Below are 22,748 nucleotides of genomic sequence, written 5' to 3'. Positions count from 1 at the left end.
CTACATCCTGCCAGAGTTCCATCCGTAGATCTGGAGTGAAACCCAAGGACGTGGCTTTCTGACATTCCTAGGAGATGCTGATGGTAGCAGGACCATACGCAGAGAACTAGTGGCAGATGTAGATTAAACCATTAATCAAGAAATTTTGTTTATTCCCCCCACTGGGAAAACAAATTCCCAGCCACAGAACATCAACAGCCTCATGACCACAGCTACCAAGAATCACTTCCTCTGAACACCTGTGGCTCTGTCTGCAGCCCCCAGCCTGTAGCCAGATTTGCTTGTGCAGATCTCTCCCATTAGACATGAGCTCCCTATTAAATAGCATACTGCCCGCTTAGGTCACTAAACTCACTGATCTGTGAGAGGACCTCAGCGTAGAAAGTCAGAGAACATGAGGCAGTTCCGTTCTTCAGAGATGAGGAAGCAGAAGCTGAGAAGAAATGACCTGCTCGAGTTTATGCAGCCCGCGTACTTCACCAGCCTGCTCGAGGAGGCAGACCTCTGATGACTGCAGGAACCCGGCTCCCCTGCCCTCACTTGTGGGGATTTGGCCAACCAGAAGCACTACGGGAGCCAGGTGGCAGCTGCCTGACAGCCACAGTGACATGCTGGAGCTGCTCCCAAAAGGGCCTATGTGCACCCCCCCACCCCCAGCCCCGCCAGCTCTGTGTTCAGTAACATCATATCTGTCGCTGGAATCGGCCATAGTACAAGTATTTACACCGCAGAAATTGGCAGATACTACAAATGAGGGCTCCACACCACAGGAAGCCCATTGTTAAGTCTTTACCAACACACCACTGGCTGCAGACCACGGCTCCCACTGGGAGCTCTCACCAGCTCCAGTAACACATTTCCCCCACTTTTCCCTTCAGGCTTAGGGGGAGTTGTGGCTTCCTGGGGTGCTTCCACGTCTCTTACTGGTTGTCCTTACCCCTGCCCACACTCTGTCAACAGCTTCTTCATTAAACTCTTCAACCACCTCTACTACTGCACCGTCCCTTTGCTGCTGGGACCCTAACCCAGTGAACTGCCTGGCAGTAGAGTTAAAAATAGAACAGCGCCCACGCTGACAGCAGAAGATGGGAACCAATTTGGAGAAAGGATTCAGTCCATTATGGTACGGTACTTCCACAGAGCACCACCCACCACAGAGCCTTTAAAAAGATGGCAGCTTTAATTACCGATACACTACAATCTCCTAGTGATAATCAGTGGGGGAAAGGAACATGGGGAATGGTATGCATAACATGCTACCTTCAGTGTTAAAAAAAAAAAAAGAGAAGGACAAGAAGAAAACGTGCATGGGTGTTTAGAAATGCGTGGTACCTCTCTGGAAGTACATGCCAGGTACTTTTAACAGGAGTTACCTCCTGCAAAAGGAATGGGGGCCTGAAGGAGAGGGAAAGAAAGGGGACTTGCTTTTCACTTTGTATGTTTTTGTGCCCTGTGAATTTTATACAACATGTAAGTATTATGAATATACATTTTTTTAAAAAAGAAGACGAAAGGAGAATGCTCCAATCTAGTGTTCTCCTCAGGCCAAGACATCGTCCCCATTACAAAACAGTCCTTGGAGAGCCCATCCGCCAGCGGGTTGGGGTCCTTGTAGAACCCTCCGCCCCATACACCCTGTGCCAAGATGCAATGCTATGATTAAAGTCCTAAGGTCATCTTAATTAGCACTTCATGATTCCTCCAACTTCTAATTACCTGATAGCCACCGTTTTATTATAATTAAACTGCAGTTGTCTGCTGATCAGGGATTGTGCTCCTCCTCAGCACTCTGTGCTCATTCTACTGTGAATGACAGTCAGTGGACTGAAAATATAGGTCGATAGAGCTCACTTGGCAGTCTACCGGGCATCTCTCCTCCAAACCCACTGGAAGACAAATGAAGCATCCAGCAGAAATTATGGACTTGGTTGCCAAATACCAGATAAGTAAATTATCTCCCAAAAATGTATAGTCTGTATTAGAAGTAGTTTACTGGAAAAAAAATTAAGCCTTTAATAAAGTATTTTTCTTTTGCTCTCCTTCTTTAACATATTCCAAAGCCCAACTCTTGTATGGATGCTACAATCATCTGGGGAAAAGGAAAATGTGCTCCCTTAGTATGGAACCAGCCAAATTAGAAAAGGCAAAAACAAATTTGAATGTCCAAAATCTCCAGTTCCCGAACCAAATTCATATACCCAAGACGTGTGGAATGTCAAGGGGAGGACCAGCAAGACTGCAAGGCTTAAATTAACTCATGTGTCCCCTAAGGCTTACTTCCCACCAACTCCAGAAGCACATTTTTAGGACACAGAGATGGTGGCAACCATCCAAAATTCATGCCAAAAATGGATTTTAAAAAGTATGAACAAAAAACATTCATCAGACAGCCTAGAATAAATTTCTCCACTGAGGTACTTTCTTCCCTCAATAATGTTAGATCAAAACAGGTGGGTGTGTATTAATCGTCAGGGGAGAGCAACACAGAAAACAGCATGTGCTCCGCCTGGCTGTGATTTGGACACCAGAGAAGCAGAGGTGCATGGGATGGGCCATTGTTAATTTTATGTCTCATTACATGCTGTAAGTGGATGCCATTTTTTTATGCCTTTGAAGGCTCTTGATACAGGAAAACAGAAAAGGACAAATCCCTAAGACAACTCAAACTGGGCCTTACGGTCCAACAATTGTTCTTATCTAAGGTTTTCCTCAGTTCATATGGAAGAATCATCCTTCCCTTGTTCTCACGCTTGCGACCTGATGGAAACCACCTGTGAATTATGGCACAGCATTTTGCACACCTGAGCCACTGCTTGCTTTTTTTTCTTAAGCTTCCTCCCTATGTTGTTTCCGACCTTTGACATCTATTTCCGCTCCTACTGAACATGTTTCAGAATTGTTCAGGATACCTCCTCCTGTTGTCCATCGGTGGAAAAGCCTGTGGAGAAGGTTTGTGGTCCCTGCCAGAAAGAGGCTAAATAAATCCCAAGAGGATACTTGCTGTGCCTCTTTGCAGCATCAGTGCAGCAAACAGGGCTGAAAACCTGCTGGGACAGCAGAATTCTGTTTCCCCGAGAGCCCATGCACTCTGCTCCCTGAATGGGGCACTAGTGGCAGCTTGGTCTCATGGGTCTGCTCCTGGCCGCACAGACAACATAAGGGCCTACCTTTGACCAAGACACCTCAGGCTGAAATGTCCTCTCCTGTCCCTACAGCCACCAATGGCATTCCACTGTTTAAATCTGTGTCCTCTGATGTCTCAGAGGGGTTTTTTATTTGCCCTGCCGCTCCCCCATTTGTTTACCTTAGCTACTCATTCTTTCTTCCAAAGTAGTCTTGTGAATGTCCCTTCCCACACACAGGGAAATTGAAGGGCCATAGTGGGAGCTACAGAGCCGTGCACTGCCCTTTGCCCATCCCTCCAGCTGCGGAAACTTTCATTTTTAAACTGCTGGAGAAGCTGCATTGAAGGCAAGTCAAAGCCTCAGAGTCAGAAGACTGGACAGTGACCACCTGAGAACACATTCTATTTTAATCCATTTGATAGCATGTGGGAGGTTTAAGGCATGCAGAGAGAGAGAGCCGGATGATTTTGGAGAGAGAGACTGCAAAGCAAAAGGGAGCCTTCATCAGAGGAAGAAACCTGACTAAAGGGATAGAAAACAGCTGAGGACCTTCACTGGTGAGCACGCGTCTCTATAAATAGCAGCTGAGACCCTTCCTAGAGGGAAAGGCATCGGGTGGGGGAAGGAGGCAATCATAGCCTGGAATGCTCACAGAACTCCATAGCCAGTTGAGAGTTTCCTGTTAACTACAAATAATAAAAAGGTGATAGACAGGTTGCTACTTATCTCCTGAAACCCTTAATCAGAGTATGGGCCACAGCTGCTAATAAGATGTGTCATGTCTGTTGTTGGGAAATATATTTTCAAAACCTCACTTAGAAAAAGTGACCTTCATTAGTCACCGCCTAAGGCCGCCAATGTATGCTCAGAAATTCTATTTCTTCCATATTACTATAACTAGAATATCTCCCTGCATATTTATAAAGTGCCTGTCGCATGACTCCTCTGTTCAAAACCCTCAAAAGCTCCCAGTTTCACTCAGAGTAAAAGCCAAAGTCCTTTAGGATAATGAAAGACAAGAAAAAAAGACTAGAAGAAAGTATTTGCAAAGAATATATATACAATCAAGGACTTGTCCCCAAAATATACAAAATGCTCCTAAAACTCAACAGTAAGTAAACAGACAACCTAATTTAAAAATGAGCAAAAGACCTGAACAGACACCTCACCAAAGAGACACAGATGGCAAGTAAGCATGTGAAAAGATGTTCCACATCATATGTCATCAGAGAAATGCAAATTAAAAAAAGGAGATACCACTAAACACCTATTAGAACGGCCAGTACCCAACACTGACAACACCATTTGCTGATCAGGATGCGGAGCAACAGAAATTCTTATTCACTGCTGGTGGGAATGCAACAGGGCACAGCCGCTTTGGAAGATGTTTGGTGGTTTCTTACCAAACTTATTTTATATATATATACATATATATATATATATATATATACACGTATGTATGTATATATACACATATATACGTATGTATGTATATATAAGTATATATACATATATACATATATATACATATATACATATATATACATATATATGCATATATATACACATATACATTTTATATATATACACACACACACACATATATATACCCATATATATGTGTGTATATATGTGTATGTGTGTGTATATATATATAATGTTTATTTACTTTTGAGACAGAGACAGCTCACGTGAGCAGGGGAAGGACACAGAGAGGGAGACAGAGGATCCAAAGTGGGCTGTGCACTGACAGCAGTGAGCCCAATGCGGGGGCTCAAACCCACAAACTGAGATCATGACCTGAGCCGAAATCAGACACTCAACCGACTGAGCCATCCAGGCACCCCTAGCAATCTTGTTGGGTTTTTTTTTTTTTAACATTTTATTTATTTTTGCAAGACAAAAAGAGAGAGATGGGGCATGAGCAGGGAAGGGGCAGAGACAGAGGGAGACACAGAATCCAGAACAGGATCCAGGCTCTGAGCTGTCAGCACAGAGCCCGACGCAGGGCTCAAACTCACGACCGTGAGATCATGACCTGAGCCGAAGTCGGATGCTTAACTGACTGAGCCACCCAGGTGCCCCTCAATCTTGCTTCTTGAAGGTGCTTCCTCAAGAGCTAAAAACACGTCCATGAAAACACCTGAACACAAATGTCTACAAGAATCTCTTTGCAAAAACCTGGAAGTAATCAAGATGACCTTCAGTCGTGAATGCATAAATAGACTGTGGTCCATCTAGACAGTGGGAAATCATTCAGTGACGAAGAGAAGTGATTAAGCCACAAAAAGACACAGAGGAGAAACTTAAATGTGTATTTCTAAGTGAAAGAAGCCAATCCTGTATGATCCCAACTATATGGCATTCTGGAAAAGGCAAAACTATAGAGACTGTAAGATCCGTGGTTGCCTGAGGTTGGCAACCCCTAGAAGATGGAGAATTTTTAGGGCAGTGAAAGCAATCTGCATGACACTGTAATGGGGGAGACATGTCATTATACATTTGTCCAAACCCACGGAGTGCACAACGAAGCGAACCCTAATGTACACTGTTGACTTTAGTTACTATTGTATCAGTGCTGGTTCATCGATTGTGACAAGTATACCACACTAATGCAAAATGTTAAAAGGGGAGGGTGGGGGTGTATGGGGTTCTCTGTACTTTCTGCCCAGTTTTCTGGAAACCTTAACTGCTCTAGAAAATAAAGCCTATTAATCTGTTTTCAAGTCGAAATCCTTACGATGGTTAAGCAGGCCCTGCACAAGGCTCCCTTGTTCCCTCCTTGAACCCATCAGCCAACTACTCTCCCCCAAACTTGCCAGGCAAGTTTGCACAGGCTATTCAGGGACCTCAGGACCTTTGCACAAGCTATTCCTGTCACCTGAAATTCCATCTCCCAGATATTCACATCACTCTTTTGCTTATATTCATGGAGTCTTTATTGAAATGTCACCTCTCAGTAATGCCTGCCCTAAGTACCAGATATAAAACTGCAGTATTGCCCTAACTGCTGGCACTCCCCATCCCTTCTCATCACTGTCTAATATACTATCTGCTGTGCTAAGTGTACTTAGTACTAAGTAAGTTCATGGAATATCTTCCTGCACCATGGAAGAGACGTTCAGTGTGCAGAGTATTTGGTCTGGAGAAGAGCTGTGTCAGCACCCGGCAGACACAAGCACCCAATGTATTATTTGTTCCGTAAAAGGGATGTTGAGTAATGCTCACGGAGCACCTAGAACCAACAAGTAAACATAACTGGTCAAATATGGGAATCGAACTTTTGAGACAGGAGCCATTCTAGAAAACACTTGGAAGCATAATCCCCATAGACAGAGAAATGCAAAACAGCCTTGGGTGTATCTGTAAGCCTTCACCTTAACCCCTACTGTCACGCCTCTCTCCAGGTCTGCCCATGCTCAGTGACCGGGGCTCCGCTTTCTCCTGTGCGGTCAGCCGGGAGCTGCCGAGAGCCAGCACTCTGGTTTCAGCCCTCGTCTCTATCACGAAGCAAAATCACTGGCTCCGCCCTGGGGTCCCCTAACCAGCTGGCCTGCTCCCTCGGGCCTCTTCAGGCTCCCGCTGCCCAGCACTTTCCGTGGTCATCCACAGACGTGCACGTTTAGTAGGGTCGCCTTACTCTAGTTTCCTAACTGTCACAAAGGGGCCAAAAGAAGCCAACGGTGAGGTGGTGTGACCCAGACATTTCAGAGCTGAAGGGGACAGGCAGCGGGGACAGAGGCTCACACAGGAGGAGGGGAGGGAGGGAATGGATGTGGGCAGCCGCCCACCTGCAGCTGTGACTCTGAGTGCGTCTGCTGCCTGCTCTGTGACAGGCCCGCGGCTTCCTCCCAGCTCCGTCAGGCAGGCTCCCCGGGCCTAGAAGACTCCGCTGGTGTGGCCTCGCATTCACTTCTTCTGCCTTCCGTCTCCCCTCGGCTTTTGAGCCTGTCCAGTGAGTTTTGTTATTGCAGTTTTCATTTCTGCAATTCCCATTTCTTTTCCATGAGTCCTATTTCTTTGCTGAGATTTCCTATTTTCTCGTTTGTTTCAAGAGAAAGTGTCATTGCCTTCTGAAGCCTTTTCGTGGTGGCTGCTTGAAAATGGTTGCCAGCCACCCCCACAGCCTTCGCTGGAAGGAGAGATGGCCGCTGAAGGTCACCTGAGCAATGGCGTCTAGAAAAGCAGCTTCCTGCCGCCAGCCTTGGGGTGGGGAGGGGGTGGCAAGCACTGTCACTGTTCTCTCCATATTCAGTAACAAAATGATTAACTGGCTACTGAATGGAAAAGCTTAAGTTGGAATGAAATCAAGGTGTGTGTCCTCAGTGTTGGTGGAAAGCCAGCGTGTCCAGACCTTCAGAGAACACGTGGTCCCCAGTTTAAGGACCACAGATCCACACCCCCAGAAGCAGCGTTAGGACGAGTCACAGCTCGGTGGAGCTCCCTCACTAAGGAACAGCGGCTGTGCTGCTGTTTGGACCCAGCACCACCCCCTCCCAGAGGCGACTCCCTGACCCCACAACCCAACTCGGAGACTTACTTCCCCTTAAAAGCCTGTGTCACAGAGAAGCCTGCCTGAGGCATCCGTGGCTTTCATTAGCTTTTCGTGACTTGGCGTCCTGCTTAGACACAGCCCCTCTATGTGGGGCTCATGTCACTATTCCGAGGATGTCTCCCCAAGCACCTCAATTTAAGTAGCGATTCCATCAGATGTCACACGGACCTCCTGAGCTTGGTCTCTTCAAAGAGATTCTGTTTCTCTTCCATTTTATGCAGGGATTTCCTGGACTCACAGAAACAGGTGAGGGATTCCATTTTTGAGATATATTCCAACTGCCCCTTCCAACCCGAGGCAGGATTTCTTTCCAACCTCCCTCTACCTCCACGTTTCAAAAGCCCACTGGAAAGCAGCATGGGGTCTGTTCTGTATTGAACTAAAAGGCACCAGTTAGGAAACTTTCCAAGCATGCGGGGGGGGGGGGGTCTGTAAGCCAAGGGAGGCAAGCAGCCAGTGCCCACCTGTTGGAAAGTCCCCAGGTGATCACATCTTGGTCTCCTGTCTTCTTAAAGGGCCTTGCATACAATCTGGCTGGTCCAGGCTATGGTGTTGCTGGGCAGATGAGCCCAGGGGGCTGTGGTTCTCAAATGTGGTCCCTGGACCAGCAGCATTGGCATGACCTGAGAACCTGTCAGAAATGCAAATTCTCACCTCCAACGGAGACCTACAAAATCAGAAAGTCTGAAGTGCAGCCTGGCAATCTATTTTCACAAGCCATCAGGTGATTCTGATGACACTTCCCTGCAAGGCCCACATTGCCACCTCAACCAAAGACACATACGACAGGAAGCCCTGCATCACTTGGAGACAACCTGAGATGCTCACTAACATTTTGGGTTTTTTTGTTTTTTGTTTTGCTAACATTTTTGGTTTTTTGTGTTTTGTTTTGCTCACTAACATTTTGGGTTTTTGGTTTTGGTTTTTTTGTTTGTTTGTTTTGTTTTGTTTTTTGCTCATTAACATTTTGGGGTTTTTTGTTTTATTTTTTTTGTTTTGTTTTGCTCACTAACATTTTGGGTTTTTTGTTTTGTTTTGTTTTTTGCTAACATTTTGGGTTTTTTGTTTTGTTTTTTTGCTCACTAACATTTTCGGTTTTTTATTTTGTTTGTTTTGTTTTGCTCACTAACATTTTGGGGGTTTTGGGGGTTTTGTTGTTTGTTTTGTTTTTGCTAACATTTTGTGCGTGATGGACGAGAACCAGTGTCGGGCACTTGTGCCACCTCCAGCCGTGAGAGAAGAAAACCAGACCAACCCAGGAGCCGTCAGCCCAGAAGCTCCTCAGTGAGGGATCATGTGTGTGCGCGCCACACTCCTTCCCTCCACACCCCCACCCCTGCATCTCCCAACATCCTCTCGAAGAAAAAGGATTAAGGAGAAAAAAATAATTGGTGGGCTTGCTTCTCCCACACGTGGAGACAGACCTGAAAAGTGCATGTTTTATTGCTGTGAATCGGAAAATTAATACCCAAATGCTAGACATTTGGTAACCAAATGGTTACGTTTATTGTGGTTATTTAGTAACGAGATTCCCACTGAACAGCACTGATTTACTTTCATCTCCTCCATGTATGTATCATGACATGTAGCTAATTGTGAGCATTTTCCAAAGGAGGAACAGCAGTCCCAGGAGACACGTGTATATTCATAACTTTGTAACGGAATACAGAAAGTCCTCAGCTTGGACACGAACTTTCAAAAAACTACATACAGACACCCCTAAAAGGCCTTAACTACATCAGATCTGGACTTTCACAGGTCAGCTGCAAAACGGACATGGCCGACAGCAGGTGGTTTCCAGCGGCTCGTGATAAAATGGATGGAGGGGGCGGGTCAAAGACCAGACATTAATACGTTATGGTAAGATGCAAATCTCGGGAGCACCCAGAGCGACAACCAGGCAGCCTCCACTCACTCACTGGATTCTTACAAACACGTGGGAAAACACGTTGGAAACGAAGGGGGAAACCCATGACAGCTGTACTTCCCTAAGCCACGGACAAGAACACAGTCTTCTAGAGGCAAAACCGGCTCAAAGTCAACTTCCTCCCACCAAACTCTGAAGAGAGTTGATGAGCACCACAGGCCCTGCTCAGCCCCCCGAACAATCTTGGGGAATCCACACACCCAGCACGCGGCGGGCCCCAGCCCAGCTGCCCTCTTGCTGAATCCAGCCTCTCCCGCTCAGCTCTGCGCCCAACATCGCCTGCTCCCCTCCATCAGAGCCGCCCTCGCCCTGGCCACCTGCTCAGGGGCCGGCCACCGGGTGCGTGCTCTGCTGGCTCGCCTGGGACGGTCGCTGCATGCCTGCCACCTGGGGACGGGGAGTGACCGTGCCCCCACCCTCCCAGCAAGAGCCCTCTGGTCCTCCGAGGCACATCTCTCGCCCCTGCAGCGTACTGGCCGTGCCCTTCCCCTGCCAGCCACCAGGCTCTCTCCTGACCTAACCGCCTGCTGCCAGCCTCCTGAGCCCCACTGCTGCTGCTGCAGCCGCCAGGAAGCTCACCACTCCTACACCTCAGCTCCCATCTCTCTTGGGTGACTCCCAAATTTATCTTACAGCCCAGCATCCTGTCTTGAGTTGAGTGTTGCACAGCATCCCTTCCGGACCTGATACCGAGCCTCAGGCACCCCCGGGTCCCCTCTCGCACCGGGACACCCCATCTACCCTGTGTGTGGCCAGCACCCCGGGAGCGGTCTCCCCAACCCCGTCCCAGACCCAGCTCCCAGCAGCTCTCAGCCGGGCGAGGCTGAGAGCTTAATAACCACCTCCCCAGGCCACATCCAGTCTGTTTCCACACTGTGCCTGGAATATTGTTTTCCAAATCCGCACCCAACCAAGACTTCCCTTGAAAACATCACAAACTTTCCCTGTTCCCCTCTCTAATTAACAGTGCACTGGTCCATCAACACTCAACTCAAGTAGTGCTTCCAGAGAAGAGCCTTCCCCAAGACGTGACCTGACCCACCTGCCAAGTGGAAACCAGGTCCCTCTGCTAAAACCCGTTCCTCACCCCCAGAGCACATGTCTCAATCTGTAAAACAAATTCATACGACATCTTTAATGCTCTCCCCACGGGACAGTATGCGAGTGTATTTTGGCTAATCATTAAATCTCCAGAGCCCAGCATAATCTGTGTAATAGATACCCAGGAAGGATCTGATGAGAAAACAAACACGCGAATAAATGAGGTCTGGCAGCGAGTCCCTTCCCCCCACCCACATAAAATGTAAGTTCGCTATTTACACCTTTATACCATTGAAATTCCATACATGTTTTCTGGGTTCACAATTAGGTTCAAAAGTAAGGGACTGCTGGTAAAATGAACTAAAGCTCCAGTACGCACAACAAAATCTTAATCACCCTCAGAGTGAATACTGCCGCGTAAGACTTGCTGGGACGTAACAGACGTGCCATGCGCATATTTGAAGTGTACAATTTGACAAGTTTTGACACGTGTACCCTTGTGAAACAATTACCAGAATCAAGACGAACGCCCCCTCATCCCCAAAAGTCTCCTTGTGCCCCATGAAGCATCCCTAAGCCAGCACTGATGTGCCTTCTGTCACTGTAGACCACGTCGCATTTTCTAGAATTTTATGTTCGCGAAGTACCATGTGTACTTTGGCTTCTTTCCTCAGCATAATTTTCATTCCTGTCACAGAGTAGTCACTTTTATTGCTTAGCGTTCCGTGGATATACCACACTCTATTCGTTCACCAGTTGAAAGACATCTGGGTTGTGTCCAGTTTGTGGCTATCAAATATAAAGTTGCAAAGAACAAATAAATAAATAAATAAATAAATAAATAAATAAATAAAGTTGCTATGAACACATGTGCACGAGACACGCTAAGGGCATACTTCCATTTCCGAGTCAACACTTAGAAACGGGATGGCTCAGCCACTTCGTGGATGTTCACTACTTCAAGAAACTGACAAGCTGCTCAGTCACGTGGTTTTCGGTTCCCACCAGCAGTGGATGGGGGCTCTGGCCCCTCCACATCCTCATCCACATGCGGTATGACCAGGCTTAAATTCTGACCATTCTAACACGTGCACAGCGGCACCTCGCGGTGGCTTCTGTTTGCATGTCCCTCCTGCCAAGTGCATCCAGCGTCTCTCCTGTGCCTGTCACTCACACACCTTCTTCCGTGAAGCGTCTGCTCAAGCCGTTTGTCCATTTTTCAAGTTGGACTCTTTGTGTCCTTATTATTGAGTGTTGAGAGTTCTTTATGTATTCTGGACAGAAGTCCTGAATTCTTTGGTAAAGTTCGCCCATGAGGCCATGTGGCCTGGAATTTTCTTTATGAGAAGCTTTTTTTTTTTTTTTTTTAAGGTTTGCTTACTTTTGAGACAGAGAGAGACAGAGCACGAGCGGGGGACAGGCAGAGAGAGAGGGAGACACAGAATCTGAAGCAGGCTCCAGGCTTTGAGCTGTCAGCACAGCTGACATGGGGCTCGAACTCATGAACCACGAGATCATGACCTGAGCTGAAGTCAGATGCTTAAACGACTGAGCACCCCATGTGCCCCCTCTATGAGAAGCTTTTTAACTGGTTTGAATTCTATACCTGTAGGGCTGGGAAGGTCCCCATGAAAATTATGCATTTCATCTACAGTGTAGAATATACTAGCATAAAAACGTTCATACTATTCCATTATGGTCATTTTAGTGTCTGTGGAACCCATAGTGATTCCTCATATTGGCCATTTTCCTGGCCAGTTTAAGAGGCTTACCAATTTCATTGATTTTCCCAAAGAACCAGATTTTGGTTTTGTTGATTTTCTCTAGTAAATTTGTTTTCTGTCACTGATTCCCATTAAGTTCTTTATTTTCTTTCACCTACTACTTACTTAGAGTTGCATTTGCCATTATCTTTCTTTTTTAAATTTCTTTTAATTTTATTTCAGTCCAAGTTAGTTAATATCTAGTGTAATAATGATTTCAGGAGAATTTAGTGATTTACCACTTACATGTAACATCCAGTGCTCTTATTTTTCTAGCTTCCTAGGAAGACATCTCATTACAGACAACAGAAGAATTACGGGTAGGGTGAGTAGCTCACTCCTGTATTATTATTTTAACAATTCATAAACAGATAATCAAGACTCACACCCACTGAAGTAGAATTACTATTGTCATTTGAAGAATCAACCTTGGATCGCCAACATGGCAGCTATTTTGGATCGCCAACATGGCAGCTATTTTAGATCGTCAACGTGGCAGCTATTCTGGCTCCGTCTGAGTAACTGCTCTGTCAGAGGCATGATACGTGAACCCTGACTCTTCTCCATCTGTCATCAGTCGATAAAGTGTGGAAGACACTCAACTCCGGTCTCTTGTCACTTAAAAGCATGGCTTCTGCGGTACTTTCTGGAAGTTTACACTCCATCGCAAATCTGTCCAGAATTTGACCACATCCTATTTATAGCGCTTGTTTTCAACAGAAACAAAAATGCATTAACAAACAGGAAGACTCTGACCAGAAAATGTCATGCTTCCACGAGAAGAAATCTCCTTACCAGCACCAGTGTTTATGATTCCCTGAACAAGGCAATTTCTGCAGCACCACAGAGATCACAATGAGGCGACTCAAGAAATAAAGGCCTGGAATAAAACTCTCTATGTCCTGAGAGTCTCTTACTCCTCCTGGAGCACCAGCAGAGGCGATGAGGACCAGGAATACTTCTCTGAACCTAATTCTCTGTCAAAAGCACTACAACATTCCTCCTTAACGTGAAGAACAAAGTCATCATCTTTTGGCATGCGTTCAGAAAGCAACAGGCTTTTTCAGAAAACCAGTGTTCCTGACAAAAGACTTCTGAATGAATTTGCTAACTGCAGATGGGTACTAAAACATCTCTTGTAAACAAAGTACTTTACGGACAGGAAATAGGTTGGGCACACATCTTCTTGGCATAGGAACTTAGTAGTGAGTCACTCAGAACTGAGGGAGAAAGGCCATCACAGGCCAGAGTATTTACAAATAATCCAGAACTAGACTGTTTTAAATAAGGTGTTGCTAACAAAAATCATCCTGCCACAACAAGACTGCATTGTAAGAAACTACACAAAGCCAAAGCAAACTTGGAACTGTGGATTCCCATCTTAAGCTAAAGCAATTTAATATAAACTGGAGAGGTTTAAGTTGCTACACTTTTTTTGGCCCTTCTTTGAAGACTATACTAAGAATATTATTGGGGGGCACCTCAGTGGCTCAGTCGGTTAAGCATCCGACTTTGGCTCAAGTCATGATCTCGTGGTCCGTGGGTTCGAGCCCCATTTTGGGCTCTGTGCTGACGGCTCAGAGCCTGGAGCCTGTTTCAGATTCTGTGTCTCCCTCTTTCTCTGACCCTCCCCTGTCCATGCTCTCTCTCTGTCTCAAAAATAAATAAATATTAAAAATAATTTTTAAAAAAAGAATATTATTGGGGCACCTGGGTGGCTCAGTGGTTTGAGCATCCGACTCTTGAGTTCAGCTCAGGTCATGATCCCAGGGTCATGGTATGGAGTCCCACATCGGGCTCCACACCCAGCATGGAGCCTGCTTGAGATTCTCTCTCTCCCAGTGCCCCTCTCCCCCACTCATGCTCACTCTCTCGAAAATAAAATTTTTAAGAAGGGGTACTATTGGGGCACCTGGGTGGCTCAGTCGGTTAAGCATCCAACTTCGGCTCAGGTCATGATCTCACAGTCCGTGAGTTCGAGCCCTGTGTTGGGCTCTGTGCTGACAGCTCAGAGCCTGGAGCCTGCTTCTGATTCTGTGTCTCCCTCTCTCTCTGACCCTCCCCTGCTCACACTGTCTCTCTCTCTCAAAAATAAACATTAAAAAAGGGGGGGGTATTATGGACCCTTTGTAAAAAGCTGCTCCAAGTGTAATAAAAGGTAAAATTACGTACAAAATAATAGCTGCATTCCCTAGCCTTGTACCTGCCGTCTACTGCCACAGTGAGGCTGCATTAACAAACAGCCACGGAACCTCAGTGGCGGGCAGAAGGAAGCATCTACTTTGGTCTGTGGGCTACGGGTCAGCTGGCCGGTCCTTCGGGTCACGACTGGGCTTGCTCACGCAGCAGTGGTCATCTGTGTTGGGCGGCAGCGCTGCTGATCTGTGTGCGGCTCTCTCCGGTGTGAGCAGGCAGGAGGGGAGTCCAGGAGGCCTCAGCAGGGACAGTCAAGCTCTCTGCCACATGCTCTCCAATCCCTCAGCATCCAGGGCCTGGGCCTGTCCTCAGAGTAGACGCAGGTCTGAGAGAGTGCAGAAACACGCAAAACCTCTTGAAGCCTCAGCCAGTACTAACACCTGTCACTTCCGCCACATCCCATTGGCCAACACGAGTCGAGGCCAGCCTCAGATTCAAGAAGTGAGAAAACAGACTCCCTCTTTGAAGGCAGGTCTATGGGGAGTGAAGAGCTAGGGCCACTTCTGTAATCTACCACAACCCGTCTCTAATTTGCCTTGTACCCTAGGAGGCTGACCTCTGAGGACGCTGACCTCTGTGGAGGCTGACTTCTATGCATCATTGCCCCAGAGCCCCTGCCCGGCACAGTCTTAAGACACCATTCATGTACACTATGAGTGACCTTCCCTAGACTGTGCAGTGCACAACTTACACAACCGTATGCAGCTGTCTTCAGTTAACCCATCTGTAAAATGATGAGTTTGGGTTGGATAACCTCTTGAGAATTCCTTCACACTGAGAATTCACAAATGCACTACACTTAAGACCCCATGGTTTCCCTTATGACCTGCCTAAAAAGGTGATATGGAACAGGTGCATGTGTGTGCATGTGTTTCTGTATGATGTGGACAGTAGCACACACATAGTAGGAACCCAAAACTACAGTGGTTTAAATAATTGTGACATATGCGTTTGAAACGTACTTCCACACATCCCATTTAAACATCCCCACCTTGCTCCTTGGCCCTTAGACTACAGCAGACACAGCACTGTCTACAAAAATAGGGCTGAGAACGACCAGTCTGGTTCATAGAACTTTTAAAATTCAGAGCTAAAGTTAGAAATGTGAAAACATCAGGAAATGCATTCTCCTAACCTAACTGGGTAGAACTGATGGAGGAAAAGGTCAGATGTCACACCCAGGGCCCAGGGCCAGCCCCAACACCCTCCCTCTGCGGACGCCCTTCCCAAGCATGAAACTCTACAAATGTGAAACCCAAGCCCGCCGGCTCAGCCCTCCAGCAGCTGTGTGTGCTCTGCAGCTGCTCGGGGCCTGGCGCTGAGCAGAGGGTCCTGGAAGCCAAACTCAGTGGTCCCACCGACCCAGACAGTGGTCTGTCAGGGTGGGAAGGGAGGGGCCACCAGTCCCCTGGAGTTGCAAGACTCCGGCTGGTTGTGAGAATAAGGAAGTATTCCTGGATTGGCATTGGCCTTGAGGTTCAAATCCTGGCTTGGAGTTTTCCCAGCAGAGAAAGTTTCCAGGGTCAGTCCGTAAAATAATAACAACTTCTGTGTCCCGAGGACCCTACTCTGTGCCCGACAACACAAGAAACCCCTCAGGGCTACCCATTTACCCTCTTAGCAACCCTTCTGCCCCAAGAGGCCATTCCCTCCGGGGGGGGGGGGGGCATTAATCTCATTTTTTAGGGAGAAACTGAGACTCAGAGAAGTTGCCACATGTCACACAGCAACTGGGTGACTCTGGAGCATATATGGGGACCGCACCTTCTTAGGTTGGCTATGGGAGGGACCAATGGGTCTTGGGGACAACCGGTTGCCCCAGCTGGTGGCACCGCCCATGACAGAGTTGGGTGCCCAGAGGATGGTGGGCTTCTGCCACCTTCTACCGACAATGACAAACACATGGGCGGCTCCAGTCCAAGACCAGAGCCGGGCCTCTCGAGAAGTATTAGACACGTGCACGTGTATGTATGTATGTACACGGACAGCACACTGTTCTACATCTTAGCACAGATGGACCTCAGTAAGCACAGAGTCAGGAAGGCCCTCGAGTCCCCCAGAGGACGATCCGATGCCAGAGCAACAGTTCGCCAGACTCCTCGGGGGTGTCCTCCAGGAGACAGGAGCGAAAAGGGGCAGAGGAGCGTCCCGACCAGGGTCACAGCCCGAGCACAACACTCTCTAGAGCTACCTGTCCTGCTTCCAGCTATTTCTGAGCCCCCAGATAACCAGGCAGGCACGTGGCTCACATCCTGACGGCCTCTCCTTCCCTCTTAGGACCCCTGGTGAACGGCAGTCTGTGCCCACGATGTAACCCTGGAGTCTGTCCTGTCACTGTGGTCACTCACATTGTCAGTCTGGTGTCCTGAGCTGGTCTGTAACTCCTGAAGGCAGGGACTGCCTACGTCCTCCTGATCTAGCGCACGTGAGCAGGCCGAGCGCGGACGGCAGGCACACCTGGGCTCTTCTGCCCCCGGGGCTCTAACTGGGTGACGTGGGCACGGCATGAGGCACTGCTGGGCCTCAGTGTTCTCACCTGGGAGATGGGGGCGATGGTGCCCGGCACGCTGCCTGCAACCTGGGTCACGCGCTATTTCTGTAAAAGATACGGACACAGGCGGGCAGTGCTTAAGGGAACCGGGAAAGGAAGCCACCGCGGGCATTGCTTCTATTAATAGAATGAGGTCTTGGGACAGCACCACCGCCAGACTCTGCTGGAGGACAAGGGGCAGCTGCCCGTGGGGAAGGCCCTCCTGCCCCCCTACACACACCCCCACGTCACACCTGCCAGAGCAAGCATACCACGCACGGCGCCAGCACACTCGCTAAAGCAAGCCACTCTGGGCGTCCCCCCATCTAAACTGCCGGGAGGCTGCCTGACTGCGAATCAGCCAACAAATGCAGTGGGCTTCCCCCTCCTCGGGGCCTGAAACCCCCAACACGAATCCCCCTCGTGCAGGGCTGAGGCAGGACTTCAAAATCATATGCTTCAAAAGCAGATGTTTGTCATTACATTTTAACTCCTCTGAAAGCTTCGTTTCATTACAAGGAATTTGCTCAGTTTGCAAAGTTTAAAGAAGTCTCCCGAAACACACAGTCGGGATGTAACGTGCCCTGCGACTTCTCTCAGAATGCTTTCCCACGAGACCGCCAAGTATGTACCGACAGCTGCGGGGCATGGGCCTCTGAGTCTTGGCCCGGTGTGAGCGAGACCCTCGCCATCACACCACACTGCCATCGCTGACCTCATCCTCAGCGCAAGCTGCTCACGGCGGGCCCTCAGAGCTGCTGTCCCGGGGCCACTGACACCTCACTTCTCTCCCGCCACCGGCCCCAGAAATCCTAGGACCGACCAGAAATGCAAGCCACAAATCAACCAGGAAAAAGCAACTTTTTCCTCCTATGTTATATCCGAACTCGCTGATTGCCCGCAAGCCTGCAGAGGACCACCTAAGGGCTGCCCGAGGATAGTCTGAGGAAACACAAACCACGTTGTAATCCATGTGTCAGGAAAATCATCAGAGGCTGGCCTGCTCAGCTGCTGGTTGCCTGGAACCCCTTAATTCCTGTTCCTTTTCCTCCATAGCTGACTTTATTTCCTCACGCTGCTCCTGTTTTGACAGTTTTCTCCTGCACTAAACCCTCTAAGAACAGTTACTCTTTTTATCTCCCGTAGCACCTGGCATCCTCTAAGCAGGTATGTACTCAATAAGTTGACTGGATTCAAATTCATTATGTAACCCGTTATGTGTTAGGTTGTGTCCCCCAAAACGTGTATGTCCAAGCCCTGACCCCCAGAACCACAGGACGTGACCTTATTCGGAAACACGGTTGCTGCAGATGTAATGGTTAAGTTGAGGTCATACAGGGGTCGGGTGGCCCTAATACAGGGACGGTGTCCTCATAAAAGGGGAGGTCTGGGCACAGCAGAGACTGGGGAACTTCATGGGGACTCTGGGCATGTGCGGGACCCCCTTCCCCAGCACCTTCAGAGTGAGCACGGCCCAGCCCATACCCCAGTCCCGGGCCTGCACCGCAATCCCCGGCCCATACCCCTATCCCAGGCCTGCACCTCCAGGCCTGGGAGAGAACGTCTTCAGTGCAGCCAGCCAGGGGTGGGGCTCTGTCACCGCCCCAGGACACAGGAACCCAGCCCAGCAGCTTAACCCCATCTCAACTCACATACACGCCCAGGACATCCAGCAAGGCCAGAAGGGTAGCAGGACTTTCTCAACTGTGATCCACAAGTGTGGATCGATGGGAGCGTCCTCAGGGAAGCACTTTACCGATTCCAGTGTGTTCTGTTCTCCTGGCTCGGGGAAGACAGAACCAGGCTCCAGGAGATTCTCACGCTGGATCCAGCAGCCCCGTGGGCCGCACCAACAAGGAAAACTGAAGCAGCATTTCATGACCCCTGCCACTTCTGTGTGCTCATTAAAGGTGCTCCTCCTTCTAGAACGTCTGAATCTTCATTTCACCCCTGTGACTAAACAGTCCAGAGGGGCTTCAAGTGTGAGTTCACGAGCTCAGGGTGGCAGGGGCCCCTGGCTTCGGGGCCTCTGCCCGCTCCCACCCCAGGAAGGGTGAGCAGGCCAGCAAAACACCAGGGCCGTTGCTGGAGAAAATCAAAGCGGAAGTGCCTCACACACGAAGGTCCAGGAAACCGCGTAATCCCCACTCTGTCTCCCCGACAGACGACCTGCCGGTGGCAATAATGAAAAGTGTCTCTTTTCTGAGCTGCTCACGGAGGTGTATGATCCCCGCCCCCACCCCCGCCTTGCGAAGGGCAGCCTGCATCCAGGGGAACCTGGGCGAAAACATCTACAGTCTGAGAGTCCCCGTGGTTCTCCGCCCTTTCACTGGCTCCAACTAGAACAAATAACAGAATACAAGGAACACACCGGCACGTGTCTTCTTGACCAAAGGCATGTGGGAAACCCGAGCCACCTCTGCGCTTTCCCCAGCCTAACGGTCCATTTTGAGTCGTGGATCTGCACACGTGGCATGCTGCTTCCAGCACCCTACCCAGCTGCCAGCGTGTTCAGGTGGCCAACTAGGGTAAAGTTAAATCTCTTTGGGTTCCACGTGAACGTTCGGCGAAGTTTCCAAACGCTCCTGTGTAAAAGAAAGCCGTCCCCAGACCGACGTCCACAGGGCCAAGTGAGAGCTGTCGCACACGTCTGCCTTGTGGCTCGCGCTATGCGGTGTGGGAGCCCAAATCAATGCCTCTGCTAAAGAGACAGGAAAGCTCGGGAGATGCGGAAACCTGTGGTTTTTAGAGGCAGAGACTGGCTAATATATTTTACTCCAAAAACCTACCTTTGAACCACACAGAACCGGTAGTGCTGTCTCTAATTTGTGCCACTTGCATTCTGGCAGTGTCAGCGGAAAACCAACCAGTTGGGGCCACAGGGGGGTCGGTGGTAGGGAAGGACAGTGGCAGCAGAGTACATTTCTGGGGGACCCTGGTTGCAGAACGTGTCGGGCTTCAGGCCAGCTCCCGCAAGCTAAACATTTCCTCTCTTTGTTTTAGGGATGGAAGGAGTGCTACAGTTTGGAAAGAAAACCTTTGGAGAATGTAAAAGAAAATGATTATTCAAGTCTGCCAATCACATGAATGCAGCTAATATGCCAAATAGCACGCTTCGATAGTGACATGATTTTATCCAGACAGCGCAGGGAGTTTCCTAAAACTTCACTCTTAGTCACGGAACAACGTTTTATAGAAGCCTGTGTTGGTGAATTCAGCGTGCATTTGCACTGCTTTCCAACATCTGACTTTTATTACCATAGGTCCTCGTATCCAGATGACAACAAACTGTTCCGAGGGCCTTGAAAGTTAGATTCTGCTCCTTAAGCCTGTCTTAAATCATAATTTTATTGTGACATCAGGTTGGTTTACAAGCAACGTTTTTGTTTCCTGGCCAGGCAGACAGCCCTTCAGCCTCATCCAGATTCTGTTTTCATACATACGTTCTAAGTAAGAAAAAATACCTAAAACTAGCAGGCATGCAAATTCATATGAAACAAAACCTTTTCTGACCTTTAAAATGCAGCACCAAAACATGCACAAACTTGTAAGATTAAACGTTTTACTTTTTCAAGTTGACCTAATTAACATTTGATTAGCAAATCGTCACTGTACGTTAGGGCTAAAACAACCCCATTTAAAAAATTAAACAGTTTTTTCCTAACTACGGTGTGCTTCAGCTTCTACGCTTAACACCTTTTAAGTAACTGTTTGAGCTTAAGATTCTACGTTGGCAAAAAAAAAAGAAAGAAGAAAGAAAGAAAGAAAGAAAGAAAGAAAGAAAGAAAGAAAGAAAGAAAGAAAATGAAAAAAGGATAAAATTGCAGTGTTTTTGAAACACAGGGTCACATCGTTTTTAAAAGCACTTCTACCCCCAGCCCTGGCTTTGTCAGCCTGTGTGGGAGGAAAGCAAACTTTAATCACTGGCAGAGATGCGGGTCAGGGTTCACACCCCCGCCCCGAGGAAACCACCGGCCACCAACACAGAAGCAGGCAGGGTCTGTGGGCCCGGCGATTTTGCTCTGAATCAGGCACGGATCCGAAAATGAAATCGAGAATTTTAAGCCAGCCTCGGAGAGTGCCTTGGCTTCGTGGGGTCGGCCATCCTCGGGGCTTGGAGACACGAGGAATTCTCTGGCGGGGAGGGCAGTCGGTCATCTTACAGCCCGGCCCTCGGCTATCGATCAATGCCTTTGAAAAACGCCCAACAATTGGTCGACTAAGCAGAGGTGAAACTCTCCTACGATACCACCAACAAAAACTGTTCAAACAAAGCCTCGAGGAGGCTGTGCGCGGCGCTGGAGCGCGGCTCTCCGCTCGGGTCACCGACAGGGGCGACTCCACCTTGGGGCGGAGCGGAGCCGCCGCTCCCCTTCCCTGCGGCCTCCCCGGGGCCGGTCCCCTCGGACACGGCCGGGCCACCCCCACACCCCCACCCCGGGCCCCGCCGCAGCGCACACAATGGCGCCCCCAGCTCCCGCCGCCCGGGCCTCGCGCCGCCTGCGCGCCCCCCGCGCGGGCCGCGTTCCCGGGTCCGCGCACAAAGGAGGCGCGTGGGATCCTCCGCGCCCCGCGCGGCCGCCAGGTGCCGGCGCCTGCGACCCCGCGCCCGCACGTCTCCGCGCATCCCGGGCCGCGGCGGGAACGAGGCGGGGCGCCCGCCGCCCGGGCCTGTGCGCCGTGGGGGCGCGGGCCGGGGCGGCACTTACTTTCTCGATGGTCCCGGGGAGCAGGCGCTCCAGCAGCCTGCAGAGGACCACCCCATCCTTCAGAGACGCCTGCAGGAAGCCCTCCGGGTCCGAGATGGTTTTCTTGGGCGACTCCAGCACCCCCAAGGTGATGAGCCACGTAACGGTCTGCTCGGCGGAATTCATAGCGGCGGCGCGCCCGGCCTCCCCGCGCCGCGAGCCCGTCTGGGCGCCGTTCACCTCGGAGCGGCCGCGGCCCGGCCGGCTGCGCCCCCCGCCCCCTCCGGCTCGCCCATGGAGAGGCCGGCCCCGCGATTGGCTCGGGCGGCGCCGCGGTCCGGCCGGCTCGCGCTCCCTCGCGTGCGTCCTGGCCGACTGTCAAGTGCCTTTTCATTAGATGCACATGAACCTGCGGCGGCCGCCCGGCGCCGCCCCCGCCGCCGCCTCCCGGCTCCCAGCCGCCGCCGCCGATGACATCACCGCGAGGAGAAGAAAAGACGCGGCGCTGGAGCAGCCCCGCGCCGGCCGGCCGCACACGCACCCCGCGCTCGGGCCCGCCGTGCGCCCCGCCGCGCGCCCCCGCCCCGGCCCGGCCGTGCGCGCCCACCTGCGCCGCCGTGACCTCCGGAGGCGCCGGCCGCCTTAACCGTTTGCGCCCCGCGGGCCCCCGCGCACGCCCCGCGGACGCCGGAGCGCGCGGCGCTGCCCTCGCGCCGGCCCCTCCTCAGAGGGCGCGGAGCCCGTCATTGATTTTCTGAATTCACCAGCGTTGCAACTATTAAGTGCTTCCCAGAATGCTCTTTTGATTTTTGCCAGTTTTATTTCGGGCGGGGGTGGGGGTTGGGGGTGCTGAAAACGAGACGTTTGCTTCTCCCCGCCACTTTGCAAGCCAGCAATTACAGAACACAAATCATCATTAAATC

The 22,748-nt window shown here is 49.9% G+C and overlaps 1 protein-coding gene across 8 annotated transcripts in view; it reads right to left on the bottom strand.

Moving 5' to 3' along the window:
• ARHGEF7 (Rho guanine nucleotide exchange factor 7) overlaps nt 1-22,379 on the bottom strand; it is a 134,674-nt gene extending 112,295 nt beyond the window's left edge. For 2 of the 8 annotated variants that reach the window (XM_043590785.1, XM_043591625.1), the window contains exon 1: nt 21,847-22,086. In XM_043590785.1, the coding sequence (XP_043446720.1) occupies nt 21,847-22,011 (165 nt within the window). In that variant the 5' untranslated portion in view covers nt 22,012-22,086. Of the gene's footprint in view, nt 1-21,846 lie in introns of all 8 variants that reach the window. The other 6 variants (XM_043593601.1, XM_043596671.1, XM_043593173.1 and 3 more) reach the window with 6 other exon arrangements.
• Nucleotides 22,380-22,748: the final 369 nt, after the last annotated feature.

The sequence above is a fragment of the Prionailurus bengalensis genome, chromosome A1 (assembly GCF_016509475.1).
Source record: "Prionailurus bengalensis isolate Pbe53 chromosome A1, Fcat_Pben_1.1_paternal_pri, whole genome shotgun sequence".
Taxonomy (NCBI): domain Eukaryota; kingdom Metazoa; phylum Chordata; class Mammalia; order Carnivora; family Felidae; genus Prionailurus; species Prionailurus bengalensis.
This window is presented reverse-complemented; position numbering and strand designations above follow the sequence as displayed.